General features: G+C 38.0%; 2 protein-coding genes across 2 annotated transcripts; one reads left to right on the forward strand and one right to left on the reverse strand.

Annotated features, from left to right (window-relative positions):
• Positions 1–476: 476 nt before the first annotated feature.
• LOC104101965 (purine permease 21-like) lies at positions 477–2,005 on the reverse strand. The gene is made up of 2 exons (XM_009609537.4): positions 1,837–2,005; positions 477–1,745 (listed from the first exon to the last, which is right to left on the reverse strand). The coding sequence occupies exons 1-2, from the start codon at positions 1,871–1,873 to the stop codon at positions 592–594; spliced, it is 1,191 nt and encodes a 396-aa protein (XP_009607832.1). The 5' UTR covers positions 1,874–2,005; the 3' UTR covers positions 477–591.
• A 19,833-nt stretch (positions 2,006–21,838) lies between these two features.
• Positions 21,839–22,378, forward strand: LOC138904917 (protein FAR1-RELATED SEQUENCE 9-like). The gene is made up of 2 exons (XM_070193413.1): positions 21,839–22,006; positions 22,055–22,378. The coding sequence occupies exons 1-2, from the start codon at positions 21,839–21,841 to the stop codon at positions 22,376–22,378; spliced, it is 492 nt and encodes a 163-aa protein (XP_070049514.1).
• Positions 22,379–27,380: the final 5,002 nt, after the last annotated feature.

A 27,380-nucleotide genomic window follows, 5' to 3' on the forward strand; every position in this document is an offset into this window, starting at 1 on the left:
CTAATTAAAAGTGTACTGAAATATCTATGACAATGATCTACCTTTTTATGAATAAGCTAGGTTCCATTATTCAAATATTTCATATAATAATAGGCATATCCTAACATTAGGTAATGGATTAAGACCACTTTAGCGTTTTTTAAATTGCATTAGGTTATGTTAGGAAGGGGTATGGTATGCCTAACTCCGCCAATATAAAAGTGAATTTAACTGTTAACAAAATAGATATATAGGGACATTTATTTTAATAAAATAATGCAAAAAGACATTGATAGAACATACGACAAGAAATTTGGCAAATCAATCTTCATACTCTATTATTCTTATTTGGAGTTTATCATGACGTCTCTCTCCACAAATAACCGAATTAAGTTTCGTATGGGAAGTATTCATTGCTTCCTCTAACAAATTTTGTTGAATGTCATTTTAATGCACTTAACTTGGTTTAAATAAAACATGAAAAAAGAAGAAGCAGCTATATACATACGTATTTGATTAAGATGCCATGAAAACAAATTAAGAAAGTCTCCATCATTTACACTAAAATAAAATGAAAAAAAGCATCCTTTTCTACAATTAGTAAGTATTTAATTAAGTTCGACCACTTAATCCTCTTTCAACAAATACTTCAGATTCTTCTTTTTCCGTAGACTTTCCAGCTTTGAGCTTTAATTCATCAAGATATTGCTGATAACCATAGGATAAAAATCCCCAAAGAGCCAAAATCATAGAAACAGCTTTCACCCCACTCATCTTCTCATCAAATATAATGACAGCAAGAACTGGAATTAAGGGCACACTTAATGTGGTAATCACATTAGCAAATAAAGCAGATACCTTCATAATCAAGCTGAGAAGTCCAATTGTGTAAATCTGCCAACACAATGCAGTCCATACTAAAGTCATAACATATGATACTTTCCCTAACTTATATTCTTGCATCTCTGATTTCATCCACTTCCATTCCCCACTCGCGAACAGACCAATTAGAATCGCACACGTGGCAAAAAAAGATTGCCAAATCACTACGTTCATCACTTCTCTCACTGTGCGTTTTTTCATAATTTTTCTAAAAATACGTTCAGTGGAGGATAACAACAACGCCATACCTGCTGAACCAAAAAGTGTGCATATAAATCCTATTGTATAACTCTTCCCTTTGGATGATTCGCCGTTGCCTGAAGAGGAATCAATAGGTTGAAACACAAGAAGAATTGAGGAGATTGTGAGTAAAATTATAGAATTGGCTATATAAGTAGTTATTTTTTGGGAATTGAGGAAAAAGGAAAAGAGAGCATTGAACCCCAATTGGCTAGCGGCAATTAAGGAAAATGTAGAAACAGGGAGGTGTAATAGTCCGACAGCATTCAACATGCAACTTCCACCCAATAGTAAACCGAGAAAAACATAGACAGACAAAAACATCCAAAGAGATGGATTTTTGTTATTCCTCGCGTTGTTGTCGTCTTGAGTTTCTTCTCTTTTTTTCAAGAAGAGAATTGGGAAAAGTACTGGAAATCCACCAGTTTGTACAAGTGAATTCATCCAAGTGCTTTTTCCACCTTCTTTGTAGTAAAGCTCACCGAGTAGTGTAGCAGCTGCTAGGCAAATTAGGACTAATAAAGAGTTGAAGCCTATTTCGAGCCACCTCTTGTATTTTGCACGCCACGAAGTCAATGATTGAGAGATAGTAATATTTGAACTATTCGCCATATAATCTGCTCCTTTATTAGCTTCCTCTTCAACTATATGAATTAGTGGCAAATAATAGTTTAAAATTTTAGGAAAACACAAACAAAAAAAGATGAAGACTGAAGGAATGTGCAAAAATCTTACAAGAAATGTGGTGCTGCTTTTCTTGAGTATCTCCCATTGAAAAATATATCAAAGTTCTTCAGACTTCTTAGGCCTCGTGGACACTTTAAGCTGAGATTATGTTTTCTTTTTGTAGTAATAAATGTCTAAATATATGTGAAATTGTACTAAAGCACACATCATCCCAGGAATGGATTTATGAAAGTGTGGGGGTTCATTTATTTAGGGAGGGGTTAGGTGAGTCGTTGCGTTTGGAGTGGGTGGGGGATGTGGGGTAATATGAGAGCACAAAACAAACAGAGTAAATTATTATCTGTTGCCAATCATGAAATATGGGTGGTTTTGTTCACTGTTCTTGTCGATTCACATTTCAGAAAGTCACCTTTTCCACTTTATAGAAAGTTGGATTAGGAACGTGTAACTGTTTTCTGCTATTCTTAGCTAATTTGCCTGTTTAATTATTGGATTTAATTACTTCTATCTCTTTTATTAGATGTGTTATGGTTTGATACACAAAATTTAAAATTGTAGAGAAAGACAATTTTGTGATAAACATGTCATTAGAATGTTGAAATTAAAAAATTGCTAAATGCTGGATATGATATCCTTTTTGATATATATTAAAAAAGGAAAGTAATATGCTTTCTCTGATCCATTTTAGTTGTTGTGGTTACGAAAAATAACTAGTTCAAAATATTTGTTATTTTAAAAAATTAATTATTTTTTCTCATTTTACCCTTAGTATTAATTGTTCTTGAAAGTATATGATTAAAAAAATAAATAAGGGTATAGTGGTTAAAAAATCCTTAATATGAATAATTTTTAAGGGACATGTAAAAAAGAAATATGACAACTAAGATGGACCGGAGAGAGTAATATAAATTGATTGTTAGAATTAAATCATGTGTTATATCTTTCTGATTTAGACGAGTTCTTTAGCAGGTGTCTATATACAGTCAAACATCTCTATAACAACGTCGTTTGTTCCGAATATTTTTGGATGTTATAGTGGAGTGCTGTTATAGAGAACATATATTATAACATAACATAAAAATTGGTTCCGAAAAAGCTTGGCTTTTATAGTGAAGCGTTGTTATATATGGATGCTCTTATAGAGATGTCTGACTGTATATAGCAGAAATATATACAATAAATTTGTAAATGAAATTTGACGGGGGAAGAATTTATTGAATTTGACAAGATTAATGTGAACTAGTGTGAACATTTGAAACCTCATTTTAGGAAGAAATTGGTAGATGCATTTTTCATGCATTTACGTTGCATGATCACACTTAATATGATGTCATGCACGACATTATTAAGGCTATCTCCCTTCTATAAATAGCAAGTGTTTTGTTCATTTGAAAATATCTCTCACTTGCCTTCTTATATCCTAAGGCATTTGAATCTTTTTTCTCTCATGTAGTATTTCACTTGTATTTTTGGAGTGAAATAAAGTTTGAGTTGATTGTGTCCGAGGACTAGGCAAAAAATCAAATTTTACCGAACCTCATTAATTTTTGGTGTTCTTTTTATTATTATCTCATTTACTATTTATTAGTTACCTTTAGATATAGTAGTTGTAATTTAATCACTCTCTATATATTCGGCTTCCGCAATAATTGGTATCAGAGCCAAGGTTCTATCTTAGTATGCTCTATGGTTGTAGCATAGTCTGAACTTCCACATTAGAAAAGAATTTCTTTGGTGTTCTGTACTGTCAGCAAATAAATAGTATCTGTAGCAAAAATGGGAGATAATAAAAATGAAGAGTCCACATCGGGTGTCAGTAATACGTCATTGGCATCTTCGCTTACGACAAGAATTATGTCAAATGCGAAATTTGCAGTTTAAATTTTTGACGGGTCAGGATATTTCGGGATGTGGAAAGCTGAGGTTCTTGATGTCCTTTTTCAACAAAGGGCTAGATATTGCCATAGAAGAAAAGAAACCAGACAATATCAGAGAAGGATATTGAAAGATTATCAACCGCGTTGCTTGTGGTACCATTTGATCTTACCTCGCAAGAGAACAGAAGTATCCATACCCAAAAAGAAACTTCTGCAAGTAAATTGTGGAATGCATTGGAGGATAAATTCTTGAAGAAAAACAGTCAAAATAAACTTTACATGAAAAAAAGACTGTTACGCTTCACATATGTTCCTGGTACTACAATGAATGATCATATCACCAGCTTTAATAAGGTGGCGACATATTTGTAGAATATGGACGTGACCTTTAGTGATGGAGATATGGACTTAATGTTATTAAGTTCACTTCCCGATGAGTACGAGCACCTCGAAACTACTCTACTTCATGGGAATAATGAAGTGTCTCTCAAAGAAGTTTGTTCCGCCTTGTACAGCTATGAACAAAGAAAGAGAGAAAAATAAAAAAGTGGAGAAGGACAAGCACTGGTCGTGAGAGGTCGTTCTCAAAATCATATGAGAACGAAGAAATGAAGATCCAAGTCAAGATCCAGACCCAGCAAAGATGAATGCGCCTTTTGCCGAGAAAAGGGGCACTGGAAGAAAGACTGTCCAAAGTTGAAAAATAAGGCCAAACCTAACAATGGGAAGGCTGTCATGGATTTAAATGTAGCTGATTGTGACGACTTTGATTTCTCACTAGTTACAACTGAGCCATTCAAACCATCTGACATATGGATGATGGATTCAGCTTGTAGCTATCATATGTGTCCCAACAAGGACTTGTTCGTTGACTTTCAAGAACGAGAATATGGAGTTATTCACACCGCAAATAACAATCCTTTTACCGCATATGGTACTGGTTCAATCCGATTAAGGAACCCTGATGGATTGATCAGAACATTAACAAATGTTCGATACGTACCGGAATTGAAGAAAAATCTCATTTCTGTAGGAGCTCTAGAGTCAGAGGGGCTCAAAGTCATTGCAGAAAATGGGTTAATGAGAATATGCTCCGGTGCACTAGTGGTAATGAAGGGAATTCGGTGAAATAATAACATGTACCACTATCACGGTAGTACAGTTATTGGGACACCAACAGTGACATCCAGTGATGACAAGGAGGCAGAAGCAACCAAGCTATGGCACATGCGCTTGGGACATGCTGGAGGAAAATCCTTGAAAATTTTATCAGATCAAGAATTGTTAAAAGGAGTAAAGACTTGCAATTTAGAGTTTTGTGAGCATTGCGTCAAGGGAAAATAGATAAGGGTTAAATTTGGAACAACTATCCATAATACTAAAGGTATTTTAGATTATGTTCACTTTGATGTTTGGGGTGCTTCCAAAACACCTTCATTAGGTGGGAAACACTATTTTGTAACCTTTATTGATGACTTTTCCCGAAGAGTGTGGGTGTATGCTATGAAAACTAGAGATGAAGGATTTGGGTGAGGCGAAGAAAATTCTTGGCATGGAGATAAAAAGAGATAGATATTCAAAGAAACTCTATCTATCTCAGAAAGAATACTTGAAGGGAGTAATAGATCGATTTGGCATGAATGAGAACACGAAGTTAGTTAGCACTCCTCTTGCTCCTCACTTTAAGCTTAGTGCTGCTATGTCACCGAAGAATGAAGCTGAACGAGAGTATATGTCAAGAGTGCCATATGCGAATGCCGTTGGTAGCTTGATGTATGCAATGGTTTGCACAAGACCTGATATTTCACATGTTATCGGAGTTATAAGCAGATATATGCATGATCCTAGAAAGGAGCATTGGCAAGCTGTGAAATGGATTCTATGGTATATTCGTAATACTGTAGATGTTGGATTGATTTGTGAGTAGGAAGATAGTCAGTATCTGGTTGGATATTGTGACTCAGATTATGCGGGTGATTTGAACAAGCATAGATCAACTACTGGTTATGTTTTCAATTTTGCAAATACACCTGTTAGTTGGAAGTCTACCTTGCAGTCAACGATTCCTTTGTCTACTACTGAGGCAGAGTACATGGCAATTACGGAGGCTGTAAAGGAGGCAATTTGGCTTCAAGGGTTGCTTAGAGAGCTTGGTATTGGTCAAGAAAGCATCACACTATTTTGTGATAGTCATAGTGTTATCCAATTAGGAAAGAACCAAGTTTATCATGCAAGGACGAAGCACATTGATGTACTATATCACTTTGTATGAGATATTATAGAAGAAGGTGGAGTCATGGTGCAGAAAATTAGGACTACAGATAACCCTGCTGATATGCTAACAAAAATAGTGACTCGATCAAGTTTCAATATTGTTTGAACTTGATCAACATTGTTGAACTTTGAAGGTTGAAGTTGAAGACACAATCAAAATTTACCAGTGAGAGAAAATTAAAAAAGTGAAATCTTGCCAAGGTGGAGATTTGTTGAATTTGACAAAATTAATGTGAACTAGTGTGAACATTTGAAGCCTCCTTTTAGGAAGAAATTGGTAGATGCATTTTTCATGCATTTACTGTTACACCCTTGCGTCCCAAGGTGACGTAGTGAATATGAGACTTTTTAATCATGATTTAAATGATTTTAAAGTCATAATATGTCTATATATGATGTTTGGATAGAAAATATGAAGTGTGGAAAAAATCGGATTAAAGTTGCTGAAAAAACGACTAAGGATTTGCCCTGTAATACAGCTTTTTGAGAAATACATTTCGTATACTATATTAGGTCTTTTTGGAACATATTATATACCAAATTGAAGGTCTTGGAATGAAGGTTCCAACGCACTTAACCGTTCATTCATACGACATCCGGATAAAAAGATATCAGCATCGGAAGATGTGCGAATGAGAAGGTGCCAAGCTAGCACCTTTTGACTTTTCAAATGTTGATAAATCTGTCTTAACTCGTCTCTCTCATCATTTTCACATAGAACCCGATCATAGAACACCATAGAACCTGTCTTTGAGCTCTCTAATAGTGTTTCAAAGAATATTATCATCCCGGGCACGGAATCAAGAGGCGATAACATTAAAACGATCCCTACGACATAAGTATCGCTATATCGCCTCTCTTTTTCTTTGTAGTTTGAGTTTTGGAAGGTATTTCATAGTTAAGAAAATGTGTAATTTCTGTATTTAAGTGTTTAAATATCAAGAAATGTTGATAAATTTGTTTCCTAATAGTTAGAACTCACGGGACGGTGATCGAAAGCCGTGAGTTCGAGTTATTTGACTTGTAGTGGACTGTATATTTTTCTACTGTTTAATAGGGTTTTGGAGGACAAATGGTGTGGATAAACACCACATAATGACGGAATGGTGGGCTGGTCATTCGTCGTTATATTTTTAAGTTGTTTGACACTACTTTGGTTGTCATTTTATGTATGAAGTGATTAGGGTGTGTGGGCTGTTTTGTGGTATATTGTGATGGAGATAAGATTGGAAAATGATGCTTACATGTTATTATTGTTGTGTTCTTATTGCTGTTAGTATATGGTATTGGAGAAGGGCCTAGTTACAGGGGAGATGCTGCCCAAATTTACGTAAATGAGCTACTAGTTTAAGTTGAGGACTTAGCCTTTACTCAGCACTAATTTTGAATCTCCTTATGATGTGGTAGATTGAATTGAGTTGTTTGAAGAATTTCTTGGAAGGTATTAAGGACTCAACGAATTTAAGGTATGTTAAGGCTATCCCTTCTTTCTTTTTGGCATGATCCAAATGATACAAACGAAACGAGCAAAATACGCAACTTTCATAAATGACTCTATTCATAGAAATACTAGGGGTGTCTATATTCTTGATTCCCTATATGAATTATTATTATATCCTCTATTCATGGGTCTCATAAAAATACGTATTTGATAAAGTTTGTCCGAAAGGCATATTGATTTTATGATATTCGAGAAATCTTATTAACGTATTTCTTATGTATTTCATGCATTTATACATGTACATTGACCCATGACCAGAAGGCGTTATATACGCATATATTATCTGTATATGGGATATGGGAAAAGGTTACGGCGTTATATACGTACCACCACCTGATCAGCTGGTATACATTGATGATTTTGCCCACAGTGGCTGAGATGATATGATGGGATGCCCTCAGAGGCTTGATAATGTTATGTACGCATATACCTATGTATGGTATGGCATTTATACGCACATGCATGACATTATAAATTTTCATGATTCACAGAGTTATTCATAATTTCAGGTTGAGTTCTTTACTCCATGTTTCTTTTATGTCTTTTATATACTACTATCATGCCTTACATACTCGGTACTTAATTGTACTGACGTCTCTTTTGCCTGGGGATGCTGCGTTTCATGGCCGCAGGTCCTGATAGATAGGTTGAGAGTTCTCCTAGTAGGCTATCAGCTCAGCAAAAGGTGTTTGTGCACTCCACTTTCTTCGGAGTTGCCAATTTGGTCAGTATGATTTGAATATGTATTGTTTGGTATGGCGGGGCTCTGTCCCGACCTTTATGATATTTATGTACTCTTAGAGACTTGTAGACAGATGTCATGTATATGGATACTGGTATGGCCTTATAGGCCAGTATGTAATATGTATACGTCGGTATATCAAGTTGGGTCATCCTATATTGAGTATTTCCTAATGTTTTGTTCTACTTATATCACGATAGCCTCTTCGGCTCAATTATCTATGATAGTATGATACGAAAGATACGTTACGTTGGTACTCGGTTGAGTAAGGTACCGGGTGCTCGTCGCGGCCCATCGGTTTAGGTCGTGACATTTACATTGCATGATCACACTTAATATGATCTCATGTATGACATTATTAAGGCCATTTCCCTTCTATAAACAGCAAGGGTTTTGTGTCACGACCCAAAATCCATTAAAGGTCGTGATGGCGCCGGACATCACTGTCAGGCAAGCCAACACTAAATAGATAGTTAAATTCTCATTTTAATATTTTTTTTGAAATCGTAAATTTACCTCAATTTATCTAGTTAAAATGAACTTACAGAATAAATAACAATGTTTTTCCAATTTCAATACTGAACATCCTATAATCATCCCAGAACCCGGTGTCACAAGTGCATGAGCCTTTTCTAGAAATTTAAAATAAAATACAATAACTGTCTGGAATACAATTTGGACAGGAAAGAAAATACAATACTCTGAAGGAGACTCTGCTAGCCGCGGTGCGTCGTATAGAATGCAGCTCATCTAAGTCCCCGCCATAATCGCGCCTCTGCACCCACAAGGCCGCTAAACATATGTGTACCTACACAAAAATGTGTAGCAAGTGTAGTATGAGTACGTAAATCAACGTGTACCTAGTAAGTATCCCGCCTAACTTCGAAGAAGTAGTGACGAGGGGTCGACTCGGATACTTACTATGGGCAATAATTAATACACCAATGATATGATAAATTATGAATTTTATGAGGCAACGGTAAACACAATAATGTGAGGTATGTAAATAATTCTCTTGTTAATAGGGGATTTCCAAATTCATTTTCATCTTTTAATAATTTATATCTCCGGCCAATGAGGCCATATCAATTATCAATAATTCCAAACAATAAAATTAAGTCATGCGCAACTCATGCCGAGGTCGTACGACCCGATCCAACAAATATTTAAATTGTGCACTGCTAGAGGGTCGAATGGCGCGAACCATAGATGAATCTATTTAATCTGCCGAGGCGTTCGGCCCGTTCCACAAAAGATAAACACATTCAAACCACTAAATTAAGGATTTATTTAGGTTTGATGTTCAAGGAAATATCAATTCTCATTAACGGTCAAGTGACCCGTCCGAAACCCAAGTAGGTGAAGTTTAACCTTTTGAAATTTCCTTTATCAAGTTCCAATATGTTTTAAATGGTTAAATTATCAAGTAGGATGCAAGCATCGCAAATATAACGCAATTTGGGTCTGAGACTACCCGGACATAAGCATAATAGTAGCTACGCATGGACTCTCATCACCTCGTGCATACGTAGCCCCCACAAATAGGAGCACATATTGATTTATTTCACCTATGAGGTAAATTCTCTCTTACATGGTTAGAAAGGAGATTTACCTCGCTCCGAAGTCCCATAACCGGCTCCAACGCCACTCTAGCACCTCAAACCGATGTCCAACGCTCCAAACTAGCCAGACAATGTGAAAACCAATGAAAATATACTCTAATACTCATAACAATTCAATTTATAACAATTCCCCACTCCGCTCGAAAAGTCGATAAAATCACCCTCGGGCCCACGTGCCCGGATTCCGAAATTGTTTTTGAAGATAAATAACCCCACAAACTCAAATATATAATTTATTCTCCATTCCATGCCCAAATTCGTGATCAAAATCCAAGAATACCAATTTCTAGGTTTCCTACCAAAACCCCACAAATTCTATAAATTTTCATGTCTAAATCCATATATAAACCAAGTATTTAACTTGCAATAGGTGGGAATCACTTACCTTGACATAGATGATGAAGATGGAGCTCCAAAATCGCCCCAAGACCGGCTCCCATGGAGAAAATGAAGTGCAAATGGCCAAAAATCCCGTTTTAAAACATCTCACTGCCCAGTCCGACTCCTTCTTCGCGACCGCGGCAACCCCTTCGCGTTCGCGAAGCTCAGCCAACCCAGGCCCCGAAAACCTCCTTCGCGTTCGCGTTCGCGTTCCTCACGACGCATTCGCGAAGATTTCCGCCCTCACTGCTTCGCGTTTGCATACCCAGCCTCGCGTTCGCGTAGGCCAAACATCCCCAGGCCCAGTCCTCATTTCCTTCTACGCGTTCGCGACTCCCCACTCACGTTCGTGTAGGTTCCTCAAGTTCTTCACCGCGTTTGCATCTCAACCTTCGCGTTCGCGAAGGCCAATCTCAACAGCCCCACAATTTCCTCTTCACGAACGCGGGACTTCCTTCGCGTTCACGAAGAAGGACACCAGACACCAGCAACAGCAATTCCCAAGCAGCTCCAAATGATCCAAAACCACCCCGAAACACACCCGAGCCCCCCGGGACCACGCCGAATCATACCAACCAGTACCATAACATAACACAAACTTGCTCGAGACCTCAAATCACATCAAACAACATCGAAATCATGAATCACACCCCAATTAAAACTTAATGAACTTTGAAATTTCAACTTCTACAATCGATGCCGAAACCTATCAAATCACGTCCGATTGTCCTCAAATTTTTCACACAAGTCACAATTGATATTACGGACCTACTCCAACTTCAGGAATCAGATTCCGACCCCGATATCAAAAAGTCCACTTCCGGTCAAACTTCTCAAAAGCCTTCAAATTTCTAGCTTTAGCCAAATGACTCCAAAATGACCTACGAACCTCCGAATCCACTTCCGGATGCGCTCCCAATACCAGAATCACCACACGGAGCTATTCCTAGACTCGGAATCCCAAAAGGATATTGATAACATTGAAATGCACTTCAACCCAAATTTATGAAATTCTTCCAAAATGCCAACCTCCATAATAGGCGCCGAAACGCTCACGGGTTATCCAAAATCCGACCCGGACATACGCCCAAGTCTGAAATCATCATACGGATATGCTGGAACCTTCAAATCCCAATTCCTAGATCGTTTACTCAAAAACCCAACCTTAGTCAATTCTTACAACTTAAAGCTTCCGAAATAAAAATTTTCTTTCCAAATCAACTCTGAACTCCCTGAATCTCAATTCCGACTACGCGTACAAGTCATAATACCTGAAGTGAAGCTACTCATGGCCTCAAACTGCTGAACGGCGTGCTAGGGCTCAAAACGACCGTTCGGGTCATTACATTCTGTCCCACTTAAACATACGTTCGTCCTCGAACGTGGTAAGAACTGCGCTGGAGTTGTCCGAAATTACTGATTAGCACCTAGTGCACCTACTCGTGCTACCACAACTGAGTTGAGCACACTGGCTCGAGTAAATCTGTGGATTCCCCTTTTGTTTAGTCAAACTAGCCTTAGAGCCAAATTCCAACATCCGGAATCTTCTGCTAGGCCTATTTCCAACATACGATCACTGTATCAATTAAAACATGACTGCATACCTTTGCTGAATTCACTATGCACCGCATTATTCACACGACCATAATAACATCCTCTGATAACAATAGCCGAAATTCCACGAACCTGATGTCCACAACACACCTCATGCCACACACATGTCCTGCTCCAACTCTTGAAATGCTGCAGCAGCGGAAACGATGCGTAGAAATTTACAACTAACTGCCGAGTCAACCATTCATTGAGTTTCTCCCCTTAACAAGAACCATTACCTCATTCTGGACTGAATACCGATATTTACTCTTTAACTATGCCTCATACCGATCTGATCACATTGACCCCAGGTCCAATAATCCCGTCTCCCCTAGCATAAGCTCTCCCTCAACATAAGTTGCCCAGGCAATAAGCCACCTCAGACTCTGTCAAAAATATCATATGATGCCACAATGTGCCGACAAACTACAAACTTGAATGCGATACATAAGGAAAACGAACTCTGGAAAGAACTACTCAACCCATGTAACTAACTAGACAACCGAAAAGGTATTACGAACCTTCCTCAGAAAATGGAAAACAAAACACATGAAAATAGACATAGGGGACTGTACTCAACATCACACTGTTGCGGCGTGCAACCCGATCCAAACAACATACCCGTGGCGGCATGCCACCTGATTCACACATAATAACCTGTAAGGAATTAGTTACCGAGCTAAAATGCTCATACCTGCGAAATACCCGAATATCGGCCACAAACACGCCAAGTGCATAATACCATCCCTGGGGAGACAGATAGCGCCATACGCTACAAAACTCAAGCACAACTAAGGTGCGATATATGATCTAACACTCGAGAGCCATCCTGCTTACATAACTCCATCGCTACGCAGAACCTCAACTCATATGAAATCATCAACCCGTTTCACAACTCACACGGCACAATACAGTATTACATGAAATAGCCGATGACGAAATAACATCCCATGCCCGAATACTCCTCCATAAGGAGCGCTATGCTGAGATGAACAGATTTGTCCTGACATAGAGCCCTTATTCACATTTAAATCCATCCACAGACCTCAAGCTGATTCTGATCGCACCGTACTAGGCTAATAACCTTTCAAGGGTCCATAATAGCCCCCCCTTTTTTAACATACAAGAACGGCCGTCAAATTCGGAACAAACTTCTATAATCCCACTGGCCACACTAACACCGTGAAACAAATCAAAAATCCGCAAATCAGAACTCAAGCCTCTTACATAAGACACCGATCTCAGGTGACGCTAAAGACAATACCAGCTGGTTCCAACCATCTGGTTCCTCCCTCGCTCATCCGAGCGCGTGACATTCTTACCAACACAGAGCCACAACCTTGATCCTCAACTTCCAAATCCCATGCTAATCACTGCACTTAATCATGCCAATGTGCAAGAGCACAAAATTTTTCATCATAACTCCGGAACCACTAATAGGGTAAATACTTCATCATATAGAAACAATTTACCTAGCTCATTTCAAGAGAACCATTGCAACACACAGCCAAATTCCCATGACCACAAAAAATACAAACCTTGAGTGGTGGTTTAAACCACCATAATCCTTCCGGGATCCGTCTGCACACAACATGCCATAATTCTCGAATGCCCCCAAATAAAATCAATTACGGCGGCCGTCAAACCTCGCACGTACCACCAAAAATCACATGCACAACTCAACATGCTGAAAGAGCTGATCATTGCCATCATCATGCCAATTCAACCATTGCTAACCAAACCCGACTTCTCCTAATTTACTCTGGATCTTCCTTAGAAATAACAACAGCCCTTTTACCAATATAACGAACTTAATCCGCACTCATCCCAAGTGCCCCCATTTCACGAGACCACATTGTCTCAAAACCCACGAACCATTTCATACCCTCCCTGTGCGCATAATCGCATCTTCAACTAATATACCTATTCTAATGATTCTTCTATAAATCCAAAGTTACATGCTACCCTTCCTCTCATGATACCCCGTAGACCAAAGAAAACACGGAACACTCCAAGCTCCTTTATCATAATCCGCTGCAAAATCTCGATATTCAACCATACTATGGACTTGAAATCCTTAGGCACCACACCTTAACTTTTGAATCCACTAGGACCGTTATTGAGAGTTACCCACTCTGACTTGGTCCCGAATATAATCAACTTCAAGGCTCTTCTAGCATATGAGCACACTCTCAAAGAAGCACCTGGCCGAATCATCTTCCTTGTAACTCACCTCTTTACGAAGCATAAATCCCGAGTCTTCCCAAAGCTTGAGCATGAATCAATAAGGCCAACTATAGAACACATTCCTCAAATCGCTTGCTCAAATTACCACTGATGTTCTCTTTCCTTAGTCGTAATAACCCATCAATGTGTCGATAACCAGAAATCTTACCAATAGACGACCATGCAATCCAACTGTAGGCGGTGAGGCTCTTCCACTTAGCTTGAAGCTACCATTTCATAAACCTGGAACCCACCAAGATTCTTTCTTCATCGTTGACATGATCTTGCATAATCAACCCGCCAAATTCCTCGAAATCTTTCTGTTAAACCTTTCATGAACACTCTGAATTACTAGCCACATTTGCATATCCGACCTCTTACTGGATATCTAGTAGAATTTTTTGTAAAATCCCCAATCAACACCACGCAATCGCTAACCTGCTCATAGGAGATATCCCACCTATAGAAATTACATGCCGACATATTCCAACATCGCTGCACTGGGTATAATTACTACGAAATGAGTAACCCATCCTGAGCCCATGCTCATTCACCAGTTGTACAAGTCCATTCACTCCTCATGGACATCAACTAAAGATGCGATAATATATTCCAATCTAGAGTCATGTTGTATCCTTCTTCATATCAAGCAACTCATCTCTATCGCATTAAATCTCCCGCCGCCTAATAGATAGTATTCCAAATTGAGTCCGTAGACCCAGTCACCGTCCACCATAATTCCCAAATCACTCTAAACTTTCCTCAAGGCGTGTAGCTATCCTAACACAGAACCCATATGCTACTCTGTCACTTTCCCACTTTGGTCAAACTCACTCCTTTAAGCAACTACTCGACTTCTGTTTCCTTACACTTAGCCTTCTAGAAGTTTAACTACCGCATGCCACCTCCCACATGTCCTTCCTCATCCTTTGCTGCCCAGTTGTTTCCTTAACTTAAAATTCATCTCTGTAGCACCCGAACCAACAGATCACCGCTAACTCTAAACCTCCCCGAAGATCATCTTCCTTGAGCCATCAACATTAGGATTACCGATTTGATTCTGAACCACTACACACTGCGATTTTTGACAACTGCTTTCCCGACACCATTTATAATACTCTGCCCCAAGGAGAATTGAAGGAAACCATAACACCGGCGAACTTAACACATTTTACCAAATCAAGGATGATGACGCCATATCACAGGTGAAGATTCCACCACGCTCTAAAATATCGAGTCCAGCTACTCTATCAACCCAAGTCTGAACATTCTTAGTTCGATTGCCTATTCTTCGTCGGAAGTAAAATACCGAATCTCTTAATCATGCACTGAGTAATCCCCCTTTCAAGTCATTCACTGCCCTGAGACATAGGCAAGCATCATACCCTCACCTCAATAATGAGCGATAACAACTCATGAGCATCATAGCAACATGTGCATAGACTCAAAGCTCTTAGAAGTACAACTACTGAGCTGAAATGACAGAATATCCTTCCACCAGGAGACGACAATAGCCCAATCAACTACGCAGGGAGAAACATCCCGCACTACATCTGTAGTACCATTACAATTCCTCAATTCTCGATCGAAAGCAAGCGTTTCACGTCGCATAAGATTGAATGGGAAAGAAATGAAGGCATAAGCCTCACAGGAATCAAATCGCACGATGAGGAATCAAGAAGGGAAGTGCTCCAAACAGCCCTGTAGCCTCTCGAAGATAAGTACAGACATCTCCGTACCAATCCGCAAGACTCTACTAGACTTGCTCATGACTCGTGAGACTTACGTGAACCTAGTGCTCTGATACCATGTTGTCATGACCCAAAATCCGTTAAAGGTCGTGATGGCGCCGGACACCACTGTCACGCAAACAAACACTAAATAGTTAGTTAAATTCTCATTTTAATATTTTTTTAAAATCATAAATTTATCTCAATTTATCTAGTAAAAGATGAACTTACAGAATAAATAACAATGTTTTTCCAATTTCAATACTGAACATCCCATAATCATCCCAGAACTTGGTGTAACAAGTGCATGAGCCTTTTCTAGAAATTTAAAATAAAATACAATAACTGTCCGGAATACAATTTGGACAAGAAAGAAAATACAATACTCTGAAGGAGACTCTGTTGGCCGCGTGGCGTCGTATAGAATGCAGCTCACCTAAGTCCCCGCCATAATTGCGCCTCTGCGCCCACAAGGCCGCTAAACATATGTGTACCTACACAAAATATGCAGCAAGTATAGTATGAGTACGTAAATCAACGCGTACCCAGTAAGTATCCCGCCTAACCTCGAAGAAGTAGTGACGAGGGGTCGACTCAGATACTTACTATGGGCTATAATTAATACACCGATGATATGATAAATTATGGATTTTATGAGGCAACGGTAAACACAATAACGTGAGGCAGGTAAATAATTCTCTTGTTAATAGGAGATTTCCAAATTTATTTTCATCTTTTAACAATTTATATCTCCAGTCAATGAGGCCATATCAATTATCAATAATTTCAAACAATCAATTAAGTCATGCGCAAATTATGTCGAGGTCGTACGACCCGATCCAACAAATATTTAAACTGTGCACTGCTAGAGGGTCGAATGACGCGAACCATAGATGCATCTATTTAATCTGCCAAGGCGTTCGGCCCGTTCCACAAAAGATAAACATATTCAAACTACTAAATTAAGGATTTATTTAGGTTTGATGTTTAAGTAAATATCAATTCTCATTAACGGTCAAGTGACCCGTCCGAAACCCAAGTAGGTGAAGTTTAACCTTTTGAAATTTCCTTTATCAAGTTCTAATATGTTTTAAACGGTTTAATTATCAAGTAGGATGCAAGCATCGCAAATATAACATAATTTGGGACCTAGACTACCCGGACATAAGCATAATAGTAGCTACGCACGTACTCTCATCACCTCGTGCGTACGTAGCCCCCAGAAATAGGAGCACATATTGATTTATTCCACCTATGAGGTAAATTCCCTCTTACAAGGTTAGAAAGGAGACTTACCTCGCTCCGAAGTCCCATAACAGGCTCCAACGCCACTCTAGCACCTCAAACCGATGTCCAACGCTCCAAACTAGCTAGATAATGTGAAAACCAATGAAAATATACTCTAATACTCATAACAATTCAATTTACAACAATTTTCCACTCCGCTCGAAAAGTCGATAAAATCGCCCTCGAGCCCACGTGCCCGGATTTCAATATTTTTTTGAAGATAAACTTTACCCATAACCCCACGAACTCAAATATATAATTTATTCTCCATTCCATGCCCAAATTCGTTATCAAAATCCAAGAATACCAATTTTTAGGTTTCCTACCAAAACCCCAAAATTTTTACAAATTTCCATGTCTAAATCCATATATAAACCATGTATTTAACTTACAATAGGTGGGAATCACTTACCTTGATATAGATGTTGAAGATGGAGCTCCAACATCGCCCCCAAGATCGGCTCCCATGGAGAAAATGAAGTGAAAATGGCCAAAAATCCCGTTTTAAAACATCTCACTGCCCAGTCTGACTCCTTCTTCGCGAACACGGCAACCCCTTCACGTTCGCGAAGCTCAGCCAACTCAGGCCCCGAAAACCTCCTTCGCATTCGCGTTCCTCACGACGCGTTCGCGAAGCTTTTCGCCCTCACTGCTTCACGTTCGCATACCCAGCATCGCGTTTGCGTAGGCCAAACATCCTCAGGCCCAGTCCTCATTTCCTTCTACGTGTTTGCGACTCCCCACTCACGTTCGCGTAGGTTCCTCAAGTTCTTCACCGCATTCGCGAAGAAGGACACAAGACACCTGCAACAACAGTTCCCAAGCAGCTCCAAATGATCCGAAACTACCCCGAAATACACCCGAGGCCCCCGGGACCCCGTCCAATCATACCAACCAGTCCCATAACATAACACAAACTTGCTCGAGACCTCAAATCACATCAAACAATATCGAAATCATGAATCGCATCCCAATTCAAACTTAACGAACTTTGAAACTTCAACTTCTACAATCGATGTTGAAACCTATCAAATCTTGTCCGATTGTCCTCAAATTCTGCACACAAGTCACATTTGACGTTATGGACCTACTCCAACTTTCGAAATCAGATTCTGACCCCGATATTAAAAATTCCACTTCCGGTCAAACTTCTCAAAAGCCTTCAAATTTTTAGTTTTAGCCAAATGACTCCAAAATGACCTACGGACCTCCGAATCCACTTCCGGACGCGTTCCAATACCAAAATCACCATACGGAGCTATTCCCAGACTCGGAATCCCAAACGAACATTTATAACATTGAAATCCACTTCAATCCAAATTTATGAAATTCTTCCAAAATGCCAACCTCCAAAATAGGCGCCAAAATGCTCTCGGGTCATCCAAAACCCGATCCGGACATACGCCCAAGTCCGAAATCATCATACGAACCTGTTGGAACCTTTAAATCCTGATTCCGAGATCGTTTACTCAAAAACCTAACCTTAGTCAATTCTTCCAACTTAATGCTTCCGAAATGAAATTTTTCTTTCCAAATCAACTCTGAACTCCCTAAATCTCAATTCCGACTACGCGTACAAGTCATAATATCTGAAGTGAAACTAATCATGGCCTCAAACTGTTGAACGACGTGCTAGGGCTCAAAACGACCGGTCGGGTCGTTATATTTTGTTCATTTGAAAATATCTCACCTGCCTTCTTATCTCCTAAGACATTTGAATCTTCTTTTTCTCTTCTAGTATTTCACTTGTATTTTTGGAGTGAAATAAAGTTTGAGTTGATTGTGTCCGAGGACTAGGCAAAAATTAAATTTTGCCGAACCTCGTTAATTTTTGGTGTTCTTTTTATTATTGTCTCATTTACAATTTATTAGCTACCTTTAGATATAGTAGTTGTAATTTAATCACTCTTTGTATATTCGGCTTCCGCAACAGAATATGCTTTTCTTCATTTCTCTCCACCTCTTCGGGTACTTATTTTGGATAGGACATGAAACTAGGCTACTTCCTCTCTTTTCCTTTTTTCCTTTTCTTTTCTTCTTCCTTTTTGTTTCTATTTTTAAAAAACGTAACAAATTATTTCGTCAAAATAGAATTAAAAAGTACAAATTTGAAACTTGAGATGTTTGTGTTATGAATTGCTTGCAATATGCTATAGAATATATCCTTTTGTTGTTAGGATTTAAAAGCAATAGAGTACATAAGTGAATATATACACGTGCAAGACAATTTTAACCTATATAAATTTTTGAACCCTATACATGTTAGATTTACAACAATATTGCTAATAACACTTAACAGTACATGGAGTAAGAAAAATGAATTCATTGAAAACAAAATTTATCCAATTCTCAATTCCACCCTAAACAAACAAATTATAATGTGATAGTATTTGGGATACAGCGTGTATTATAATTTGGGACACATATTTCTACAAAATACAAAGCAAATAAATAAAAAGGAACCTTGCCCCTTTTCTTACTTTATTATTCGGCTATATGCGGTAGCATCAACGCCGAATCTTCAAAAGTCAAGAGAGTCACTAATAATGTAATCATACAATGATCAGTTTTTAATCAATGAATTTCATTATTGTGAGCGTTACTAGTATTTTAATAGCTCTTATTAGTTAAACTAAGCAAGAGAGTTTCTTGAATACTGTGTATAATATAAAAATTGAATTCCCCATGATCTTTTCGAGTTGTTGACTTACTAGGTTGACTCGCGTAGTGAGATGGATTGGAGATCCAATTATTTCGGATAACATCATAAATAAAGCATATATTCCCACCAAAACCAACAAAAGAAACAAACTGAAGAGAAAAAGGAAGTAGAAAACGACAATAATAAAAGCAAAAGTGGAAGAAGTGCTTTGATTTTAAACGGCAACCCTAATAATTAAGATGGAAATTGTAGGGCTAAACGACCACACTAATGTGGCCCAACTATGGCCACACGGGTGAAATTACTTCGACGACCTCCTAATTATTTAGCCCTATAATTTTTACTCCAAAACAGAAAATTAAATATGGAGAGACTCTTCCTATTCCCAAGCATTGAGCCGCGTGAAATCATCTATGTTCATTTACGGAGAAAGCTGAAAAGTCTTTACATCATATTGTATTTCCATTGTATTTTATGTGTATAGCAAATTATTGTATTTCCTTAAAAAAAATGGTATATGATTTAGTAGGAGGAAGAAAATTTAAATTCACCAGATTTAGTAGTATCAATACTTTCTCCTTATCAAACCAAGTCAAAGTGGACACTTCCTCGTTATCTAAAAATGGATTCAAACCAAGAAAATTTGGCGGTGTAAGAAAATATAAAACCAAATGAATATAACACAAATACAACAACTATAAATATGAACCAAGATAATAGGTTTGATCGAGTTAGGGATGAGTTGTACAGATCTTTAGGGATGACATCGGACGACAGTTTGTTGAATGAATACGAATGAGTCGATGTTCATTCTCACGGTAGTTTCAACAATGTTGTGCACTTAGATGATGATGATGAAGAACCCAATGGAGAATATTATGGAGAAGCTGACGATGATGAGGAGCAGTTTTTAGGAAATGAGTTAGAGTTATATGATGTTGATCAGGAAATGGAGAATGATTTCACTGAAGATGATGTGGTTCTAGATCCAATCTTCGGAATGCAATATAGAGATAAAGATTCTTTGTTTGCATTCTACAAAGAACATGCACGATTGAAAGGATTCTCCGTTGTCAAAAGAAATTCCAACAAGAAGGGTGGTGACACTGCCAGGTACATAACTTACTATTGTAATAGGGATAGGATTCGCAAAATCAAGTTTACCACCAAGAGTAACAATTGTAAAGCTAGGCTCACTGATGTTTTAGATGATTCTGGTTGTTGGCGCATCTCTAAGGCCATTCACGATCATAATCATGATTTTCTCCCTTTCATATCGCGCCTGATGGCTGGACATATGTCCGTTTGTGATTCTTTGAAGAGGAATCTTGTAGCTCACGATTGATCTAGTATTAGACCCTCCAAGAATATTAGACTTGCGGAGATTTAACGTGGTGGACCGTAAAATTTGGGTTGTAGTCCAAAAGATTATAGAAATTTTATTTTAAAGAGTAGGAATTTTGAAATGCAAGAAGGGGATGCACAGTCATTGCTCAACTAATTTCGTGAAATGCAGGTAAAGGATAGAGAGTTTTTCTATTCAATAGACGTTGATAATATTGCCAGGCTGCGAAATGTGGTATGGGTGCATTCACACTGTAAGGCGGCGTATGAGCAATTCCATGATGTGATATGCTTTGATACGACGTACCTTGTGAATCGATATAATATGCCATGTGCTACATTTATTGGCATCAATCACCATAGACAATCCATCTTACTCGGAGGTGCTCTCATGTCTCATGAAGATATCGATAGTTATAAATGGTTTTTAGAACTTGGCTTGAGGCCATGAGAAATTTTCATCCAGATGCGATCATAACTGACCAATGTCCGAGTATTAAGCCAACCATTGCTGAAGTGATGCCACATACAATACATAGAGTATTGTATTTGACATATATTTTCAAAGTTTCCTCTTTACTTAAGTAGTGTTCGTCCTTCTAAAATTACACGTGGAGAATTTAAATCCATGGTCCTTTATAGCATTACTGTTGAAGTTTTTGAGAGAAAATGGATAGAATATATTGCAAAGTATAATTTGCATACAAGGAATTGGTTCAACAAGCTTTACTCTAAGAAGGAAAAATAGGTTCCTATGTACCTTGATGTGTATTTTTGGGCTGGTATGCTATCTACGCAAAGAAGTGAGGGGATGCATGAGTTCTTTGATGGATATATTACCCGTCAAAGCACTCTTAGCATGTTTGTTCACCAATATGAGCTAGCTATAAGAGCTAAGCATGTGAAAGAGTTGGAAGCGGAATACATGTCAAAGGGCTTTCAAATTGTGTGTGAGTCATTGTTCAAGTGGGAGGAGAAGGTAATTTAGTGTTATACGCATACAGTGTATGAATGTTTCAAGACACAGCTAAGGAAATTGTATCATTGTGAAGTCAGCAGCCCCGACGATCATCAAGTTGTCCCTGGTGTTGAGAAATTCATCGTTAGTGATTATTCAGTTGTACAAAAAAATGGTGAAAATCTAGGAGAGTACACTGTTGAATATATACCTATCGGTGATTATTTTAGTTGCAGCTACAAATGGTTCAAGTCTAGAGGGATACTTTATTTCCATATACTCAAGATCTTGTCGTACAAGAAGATTGATAAAATTGATGAAAGGTATATACTGACAAGGTGGAAAAGCGATGTTATTAGGCCACACTTGGATCAGTTCCATCAAGTTGGTTAACCAAACATGACTCCTGAGTACAAGACATACATGAGCATGTTGAAGTATTTTGACATGGCTTGTGATATAGCACTGGGCACTAGCGTGAAGGTTCAATATGTTAAGCATAAATTGAAGATGATAGTGAATGATCTTCAAAACTGGGACGACGAAATGATCGTGCCAAACCCCGACCAGGATGACTCAGATGAAATTTAAGATACAACTCTACGAGATCCCCAGTACACTCGTTCACGTAGCAGGCCACATTTGAATCGATATAGAGGAAGAATTGAATACTACTTTACAAGTTCAAAACCGCGTGGTTTATTTGGAGCTAGTAATGGCGGAAGAACTGGTGTTAGAGGGGGTGACAGGGGTGGTGGCAGGATTGGTGGCAGTGGTAGTGGCAATCGTGGTGGTAGAGGTGGCAGTAGAAGTGGTGGACGCAGGGGTAGGGGTAATGGGCAAGGAAGAGGTACAAACATTGAGCATGATGGTTCCCTAGGTGTGAATGAGGTATAATTTTGCAACTACATTAGATTTATTACTTATTATCTTTTCTTATAGTGTTTGTTTGATTTTAATTGCAGCAAATTGACGCTACGCAATCGCAATCAAGCTTGTTTGATCTCAATTCCAAACCAGACTTGAAACTATAATATTTGATAAAGACTATTTCTAAAACTTGGAGTTCTCAATAGGCCTAATGCATTGTTATTTTATTTGGTCCAGGACTTTTTATTTTTGAAAATATTTTGCTTGTTTTGCATAAAGTTTGTGGTTTAATGATTTATAAAACTTATGCATTTCTTAGTTTGTTTTAACATTTCAATCAAAATGAATTCTCCAACGTTTATGCCTTATGGCTGGCATATTAGCTACTACATAATTATTGCTATCTCTCCCCATGGCTTTGGATTAGTTGCGTTGTATTCTAACTTCAATACTTGAAATAAAATTATTCTAATAAAGAGAGTGCAGAAAGCATTTGCTCGATGCCAAAATTTTGTCGTGTTGAACTCTAAAATGATGCACGATCTTAATGTAGCGATAAAGATTAAGAAGTTATTAGCGATGAAGAAACAATCTTGAAGTTCATAATACTTAACCTTTGCGATGAAGAAAGCATTTGCCAAGTGTTTCCCTTAACCTTTGATCCCTGGGTTCGAAAAAAGTAGCGACATTCTCTTTTTTTATCAACTCACTAATAAAGGTATTAAAGTATTTATAATATTGATTCCAACTATAAATGCCGATAGACCCTTTGGTTGATCAACTCTCAAAGTTCCTTTCCTTTCATATGGTTCCAAGGTTCGAAATCTGGCTGCAACAATGTTTTTCTCAAAATTGTTCTTTCCCTTATTAGTTTGTTTTCATCCGAAGAGTCTAGGTGATTGAATTGTATTTAATATTTCGGTCTCCAAAACTTTGAATCACTAATTAATACAATTTTTCATTATTCGTGATTACTTTTTCATTCTCTATGACCAAATTAATTTCGATTTTCAATAGTTTTTTAATGCTTCACAGTCTTGTACTGGGTTCTATTATATCCAAAAGAAGAGGGGGACTTGTAATTTCCAGTCTTCTTCCTAGTAGTTTAGGTTTTAGTCATTTTTTTCCTTGTACCAAATGTATAAAATAATTTCCATAAACATGAAAAAAATATAACAAGGAAAAATCATAGACAATATTTCCAGTCTTCTTAAAATAAATAAGTATAACAATAATACAAGGAAAAATAACAGACAATATTATAAAAAAAATCATATTAATCCATAAACATTTTAATGACAAGGGTAGAACACAATCACTATATGACCTTAATGAAAAAATCGAAAAAGCTAAGCATTAGATGTTCCTAGCACTTCAACAACGAATATCACCGCCCTTGATGTAGCCTCAACAAGTTCAAAAAGAAGAACACTCCCTTTCTTCAAATTATTGTCGACAATAAATTGTTTCCACCCCTTAACAAGTCTTCTTCGAACAACACCTGTTAGAGACACAGTCCACTCCTTCCCATTATATCAAAGTATTGTTTTAACCGAATAGGAGGAAGATAGTCACAAATACTCTTTGAAAGAAACTGCAAAAGCATAATGGAAAGATAGGGTAAAAAATCATATCATGTAAACTAGAAAAACAAAAAAAGTGAATTTACCAGATCATCGTGCTTAATGTACGATCTGGGCAGGTTCATCCTAAACCATGGATAGAAATCATCTTCAATCCATCCGTTAGCATTCATGTTTTGTCACGACCCAAAATCTCACCTGCCGTGATGACGCCTATCTCAATACTAGGCAAGCCAACAATCTCAATAAACTCCCATATCGTTTATGTTTAAAAACAAAATGATTAAATTCAGGGAAAGAAAATTTACAAAAACATATATAAACACTCCCAAAACCCGATGTCACTGAGTACATGAGCATCTAAATGAATACAAAATCTGACTGGTAAAAATCACTGTCTGAAATATAGAACAGAACAATAAGTAAACATGAAGAGAATCAAGTCTGCGGTCTTCAAGCAGCTACCTTGATAGTCTCCAACGGAAAGAACTCCGAATTCTAACAGCCATCGTATCCGGGAGCACCTGGATCTGCACACGAGATGTAGAGTGTAGTATGAGTACAACTAACTCAATAAGTAACAAGACTAACCTCTGGGCTGAAAGTAATGACGAGCTCCGCAGGTACAGTTCAGTATAAATAATGGTACAAAATGTAGACATGCTTTCAAATTTAACAGTTAAACTCAGTACAAGTGAAATAGATCAATACCGCATGATATGAAGAATATGACATCTCAGTAAAAAAAAAAAGACCTCATGTAAATACTGGTCACAAGTTATTCGATCACTCAGTACAGTTTATGGCCAATCCTTTCCACGGGTGTTCCAACCCGTATATATATACACATCGACTGACAGTCAGTCACTCAGTACCGTATAAGGCCAATCCAGCCCTGGGGTAATTTATCCCCAAATGCAAATAAGACGGACAAGATTCATGTCCAGGTAAATTCATTACAATATAAATAAGTAAGGCAAGTCCATGCCTTGAAAAAATTCATCCCGAATATATATATAATCATCGTAAGTAAGGCAAGCCCATGCTCTGGGAAGTCCATCCCGAATATATATAATCATCTATGCTCACTTGGGGAGTGTACAGACTCCGAAGGGGATCCTTCAGTCCAAGTATGATATAAAGATAATATGGCCTACTGCAAGCGGGCAGTCCCGATCCGTATAATAATAAAGCCTATAAGGCCTGCTGCAGACGGGCAACCCCAATCCATAAAATAGTAAAGCCTATAAGGCCTGGCCTGCTGCAGGCAGACAGCCCCGATCCATATAATAGTAAAGCCTATAAGGCCTGCTGCAGGCGGGCAGCCCCGATCCATATAATAATAATGTATAAAGCCATTATGGCCTATTGCGTCGTGCAACTCGATCCCATAAATATTCTCACAATGGACAAATATTACTGAGTGTGAAATATATATTTTTTGAACAATTAATTCAACAGCAACACGACCCCATGGGTCCCAAAATATTGGCACGTAGCCTAAACATGATCTTTAATAGGAGCCTCAGTTCAATTTCTCTAACACGTGGATAATGTTCAGATAATAACATGATTCATTAATCTTACAACTACACAGGATTTATTCAAGACATAATTTATATGGTGCACGTCCACATGCTCGTCACCTATCGTGTGTGTCACCTCCAAACAAATTATATCATACCAAATTCGGGGATTCATACCCTTAGAACGAAGTTTAGAAGTGCTACTTATCTCAAACCGTGTAATTCTTTACTCCGCTATGCCTTTGCCTTGTGAATTGGTCTCCAAACGCATCGAATCTAGCCACAATTAATTCGATTCAGTCAATAAAATTTATAGAAATTAATTCCATAAGAAAATACTAATTTTTCATAAAAATCTGAAATTTAGCTCAAAAATCACCCGTAGAGCCCATATCTCGGAATCCGATAAAACTCACAAAATCCGAACCCCCATTCAACCACGAGTCCCACCATACAAAAATTACTCAAATTCGACCACAACTCGGCCTTCAAATCCTCAATTAAAGTCTATGATATTTTCTACTATTTTCAACCCAAAACACTAATTTGTTGGTAAAAACAACAATAGATTTGTGTAATTTAAACAAAATCGAGTTAGAATCACTTACCCGAATCCATATGGTGAAAATCGCCTCAAAAATCGCTTCAATCCGAGCTCCATAACTCCAAATATGTTAAAATGGCCGAAACCTCAAACTATATCTTCTGTCCAGGCCTTTACTCTTCGCGATCGCGAAGCACAAAATTTTTCAGCCCCAAAATTGCACTTCGCGTTCGTGAAGCACAAACTCCCCAACTCTTCTAGAGAGCCTCTAGTATAATGGTCATAAGGTTTTGTACAAACTCCAAATTGCAAATGGTTTAACTTTCTGAAAACTAGACACCAAGGGATATAACTTTCATTTGTTGCTCATCTCCCAATTCCTTATGTATTTCGATACATAAGCTTCCAAAGTCAGCCTGTGCAACATAGATTTCTACACTCTTCTCAGATAGCCTATAGTATATCCACCACAACTTTCTGTACACAACTCCAAATGATAAATGGTTTACTTTTCTGAATACTACACATCAAGGGCTACAACTTTCATTTGCTGCTCATCTTCAAATTCCTTATATATTGCTAGATATAAGCTTCCAAAGTCAGCCTTGTGCAACAGAGATTTTCAAAATCTTCCCAGACAGCCTATAGTTTATTCACCATACCTTTTTGTAAATAACTCCAAATAACAAATGGTTTACTTTTCTAATAACTAGACATCAAGAGCTACAACTTTCATTTTTGGATCATCTCCAAATTCTTTATAGATTGCGAGATATAAGCTTCCAAAGTCGGGTCAGTGCAGCAGAGATTTTGTTCTACGCGATCGCGAAAGAGCTTCTGCGATCGCGATTCACAAGGCCCCAAACTGCTGT

This window comes from Nicotiana tomentosiformis, chromosome 2, assembly GCF_000390325.3.
Source record: "Nicotiana tomentosiformis chromosome 2, ASM39032v3, whole genome shotgun sequence".
NCBI lineage: Eukaryota > Viridiplantae > Streptophyta > Magnoliopsida > Solanales > Solanaceae > Nicotiana > Nicotiana tomentosiformis.